This window comes from Rhagoletis pomonella, unplaced genomic scaffold (genome assembly GCF_013731165.1).
Source record: "Rhagoletis pomonella isolate Grant_MI unplaced genomic scaffold, Rhpom_1.0 Rhpom_scaffold_11927, whole genome shotgun sequence".
Taxonomy (NCBI): Eukaryota; Metazoa; Arthropoda; class Insecta; order Diptera; family Tephritidae; genus Rhagoletis; species Rhagoletis pomonella.
Window position 1 is genome coordinate 1 of NW_023470456.1, and position 4908 is coordinate 4908.

General features: G+C 34.4%; 1 protein-coding gene across 1 annotated transcript; it reads left to right on the forward strand.

The window, feature by feature from the left end:
• The first annotated feature begins 2919 nt into the window (after positions 1–2919).
• On the forward strand, positions 2920–3827 carry LOC118756740. Its single transcript, XM_036491484.1, has 2 exons — positions 2920–3064; positions 3219–3827. The coding sequence occupies exons 1-2, from the start codon at positions 3030–3032 to the stop codon at positions 3625–3627; spliced, it is 444 nt and encodes a 147-aa protein (XP_036347377.1). The 5' UTR covers positions 2920–3029; the 3' UTR covers positions 3628–3827.
• The last annotated feature ends 1081 nt before the right edge of the window (positions 3828–4908 follow it).

Sequence of the window (4908 nt, forward strand, 5' to 3'; positions counted from 1 at the left end):
TAAATGTGCACTTAAGCATATAGGCAGCAAAGCAAAATATACTGTATAAACATGTAACCATAAGTGGGCGTGGCTACGCCCATTTTCCAAAAACGTATAATATTCTTATTTTTCGTCTAAAATTTATTGCGAATATCAATTTTGAGTGAATAATCTTCAGTAGTTAATAAAATATCGTAGTTTTCGTATTTCTGAAAATTACCGTTATACCGTGGGCGTGGTTACAGTCCGATTGCGCCCATTTTCAATGCCAACCTACCTTGGATAACTGGAAACCTACATACCAAATTTCTTTGAGATATCTAAATTTTTGCTAGAGTTATCGTGTACACGGGCGGACGGACAGACGGACAGACGGACGGACAGACAGACATGGCTTAATCGACTTCTCTATTCATTCTGAGCATTTATGTATACATTTGTCTATATCTATCTCGATTCGTTTTGGCTGTTACAAACAACCGTTATGTGAACAAAGTTAATATACCCTTGTGCACAACAGTGATCGGACTTTAAAAAAATTCTGTGTGGTAGAATCTGGGGAAAAATGTGGTAGATTTAAAAAAAAATGTGGTAGATCTCTGTATTTGAATCAAACTCTGTAGAAAAATTAAAAAAAGATTTCACCTAAAAGGCAAACTTTTTAATCAGAATCTAAAAACATTTAATTTTAGTATAATAAAGTGTAATATTGAAGTTGCTAAAAATTGCGTTGAGTGTTGGCAATTTTTTTCTTCACAGAGTAAAGCAGTTCTTTCCATATTAAGATATTTTTGAACACATTTTAAGAGATTTCTGCAATCTTGCGGAGTACTGCCAGCTTTTCTTTTTACCACATCACGAAGTAGCGAACAAATATGGCACGTTCCAGAAACAGCTAATTGGGATTTGCCGATTTTGACAATTCTCAAGAAAAAGTAAACAACGCCTCAGAAACCTTATATGCACTTAAATTTACTAATACTTTCACACAAATCCCCGGTTTTTAACATTTTCGCTATTAATTCTTTTTATAAATCATATATTTTGAAATTTAACACAATAACACCACGGCTCCTGTCGAAAAATTGATATTACTGAGAGAATCTACTATTTTACAGTTTATTTCATCCTCCCATTCGGCTTTGTTTACTTTTACTTAAGAAATTTCATCGTCGCCGGGAATGCAGAATTTTGAATTATATCATTCTTGTTACCATATCGTGTAAAATTAAGAAAATATATCAAGCAAAAATAAAACTACTCAAAAATGCGAATATGTGGTAGATTTCAGACCTTGAGTGGTAGATGTGGTAGATGCTCAAAAAAGTGGCAGATCTACCACAATGTGGTAGAAGTCCGATCACTGGTGCACAAGTGTGCTCGGGTATAAAAAATCGAAGTAATGCATACATGCACAGTTTCGGTTGAAACCGAAATAATGCATATGGCAGAAACCGAAATAAAGCATACATGCACAGTTTCGGTTGAAACCGAAATAATGTCTAAATGCACAGTTTCCATATGCGCAATTTTGGTGCCCCTGGACACACAGCTGATTTCGCAAACGCAAATGTTATTGACAAAGAAAAAAGAGAGTCAACCCGATATACATTGGAGAGCCTAAGAATAATGCAAAGAAGAGAAAATACTATGAACAGAAAGGAAGATATAGACAACATGGCGGCCGCATACATTTCATGTTTATGATTATAAACTAACTTTTAGTATTGACAAAGCTACCACAAAAGTTGGTATAGATTATTAGTAAGTATTTTGCTTCCAATAATTCGTGTGTATTAATGTTAAAACATTGTGAGTTAAATTGTTTGTCCTCAAACTCAATCTGTGGTTTTTCTAGTCATTTTTAATTCCATATATATATATGTTTTTATGTTTCCATTTATTATTTTTATTATAATGTGTTTTTGTATTTTATGGTTCATGACAGATCTAATTAAACGGAATTGCCTTTGAAGAAGCTAAAAATGTTATAGCGAAACGTTGTTCCAGAAAGTGAAATAACGTAGTTTTATTTGCACAAAACATTTCGATCAGACCAGCCTGGTAACATACAATTGAATAAATTACGAACTGATCGGATAATAAAATATATAGAATAATTAAAATACTTTTTTGCCAAAGGTCCAATTTCGAACTTCGGAGGCTCATACATATCTCGATTTCGGAGGTTAACTTAGAAAAAACGGAGAAATGACTTTTTTAATTATAACTCAATCCCTTAAAAAAAGTTCGTTTGGTCGAATACCTAGCCATGTGCTGTACAGTGTAATTATTCAAGTCGATTCGGCAGTTTTTTTGTTCAAAGCATTGACATACTAACATACATTTTTTATATGTGACAGGGAAAATTAAAAGGACTCACGCACAGTGCCGCCTAAAGCGCTGGTTATACTTGCATTGTGCTGCAGCGCATAACATGTGTATTGTCACATATCGAATCTGTTTAATGAGTTTTGCACACAGACGATTATCCGACGCAGCGCATGACAGGGCATGACAGCGAAGTCTGCTGAATTTTGATTTTTGCCTATGTGACATTTGCAAAGAGAGCTGACGCTCTCATTTGTGCACTGCCATATGTCATTTACACCGAGATTTGACATTCGACATTTGGAAAGCGGCAAAAAAAGCGGGCGAATGTACGTATGAAATTATTTATGAGAAATATTAAATTTTAATTGTTGTATTGTTTTTATATTATTTCAGAATGATTGATGACGAAAGGCTGGTCGATTTGGTGCGGGCGAATGATGCCATATACAATAAAAGAAGCCTGTCATATAGATTTCCGGAAAAAAAAGAAGGCGGCGTGGGCAAGTGTGGCACAAGAGCTGGGTGCAACAGGTTTGTAAAATTTTAATTATATGCATTTTCAATCCATTTATTATTATGATATACCTACAGAAGATCAGTGTACCAGACGTTGGCAGTCCTTGCGGGAAAGGTATTCCCGAGAACTAAAAAGATTGGATGCACCATCGGGGAGTGCGGCCGCACTGACGGAAACATGGCCATTGTTTGAAAGCATGGGCTTCCTTAAAGAATTTGTAAAGCCCAGGGCGTAGGTGTTTAATTTCTTTACATTAGTGGTATTCACCGAATTGAGCAAGTGGCCTGGCACTCTGGCAGCCCACTTGCTCACTTTGGTGAATAGCACTATTAAGTTTTATTCACTGTGTTTTATTTAATAACATTAAAACAATTTACATTTTAAGAACACGATGTACAACGAATATTTTATCCGAATTTCCTACATCTCCACCTTCGCCAACACTTTCTTCGTCATTTTCGTTGACAGAGACGTTAATGTTTACCGGTTCACCTGATGCAGTGGAGGCGACGTTCTCAACTGAGGAGTTGGCATGTGAGCAACCAACGCCGACAACTTCGCAAAAGAAACGAAAACGGCAGGAAAGCGATGCAGATGGGGAATTCCGTGAAGCATGTCAATTGTATAAAGACATGTGTAAAGAGCGGGCAGCACAAAAAGGAAGCCAGACCATACGTGCTTTCGGGCAAATGATTGTGTCCACAGTCAGTGAGATGAGTGAAGCGAAACAGGTAAAGGCGATACAAGTCGTCACAAATACCATCATGACCATCAAATTGGAGCCTGAAGAATAGGAAGGTAGGCTGAACCCATATACTGCAGTGTTTTTAAATTAAAGGTTGTTTCTTTGCAGGTCGCAACTCTTAAGTCATAGCTTTTAGACGCTAATATATATTGAGTTAAACTCGGAACTGAATTTGTTGATTAAAAATCGAAGTGTATTAGAATATTTGTGTTTTTTAAGTTACAAAAACGTTTTTGAAAGTGGTTAAAATAGTTTACATTTTTAAATCAGCAATACAAAAACAATTTTTAATTGTTAAATCTTAGGTTGCATACGTTCAGTATGTAAAAAATGGGCAGATGGTGATTTTTGAGTAAATATTTTACAAACTTTTCAAATAAATTTTTCTTATAATAGTGTATGAATATCCAAAAAATATTCAAGTTTTCATCAAAATTTTAAAGTTTGTAACCTGAATTTCTTTAAAAGGTTTTAGTATGCAGTTTTTGAAGCCTCTAAAAATTCGCGTTGATTTGTGATAACTTATCTATTAACGATCTTTGCTGTTTTTGTATACAAATAATATTTTATTGAAAAAAATTCGGAGTACATACTATAAAAAAAAAAAAACAAGGCAAATCAACGCAAATTGTTAGAGGCTTCAAAAACTGCATACTGCATACCATTTGCTCAATTTTGTTACATACTGTATGAATGGAACCTAATGTTTAACAATTATAAATGTGTTTATATTACTGATTTAAAAATTAAAAATATTCCAACCAGTTGCAAAAACTTTTTCTTTTTAATTGTAACTTGAAAACATTCTGAATCTTTTAACAAAACCCTCCATTTGCTAATTTTTTTTACATAGGGTGCATTCCAAATCGTCAAAATACAAAGCATCACTCTCTTTTATTTCTAAACCTCAGCAGATTGTAATGCCCAATGTGCGCAACCACGGTGAGATGCTAATTTTCAACTAGGTTGCGCAAGCTAGACATTTTGTTCTAGTGCGGCTTAGAAATAAAAGGGACTGATGCTTTGTATTTTGACGTTTTGGAATGCACCCATACTCTATGTATGTATGTATGCAACCTAAGGTTCAACAACTTAAAAATGAATTTGTATTGCTTTCACTGCAATCATAATTCACGTAATTTGTTATATGAAGTTTTTTTATTTTTATTTTATATGATTACTACTATATATGTATGTATATTGAATTGTACCTGTACACATATTTAATACTCGGGCATGTGCTGCAAATCGTACGATCTCAGCTTTTGAATTCAATGCTTCTGTTTTGATGATACGTTGGTCGTATAACCTTACATTGTACTTTTAATCA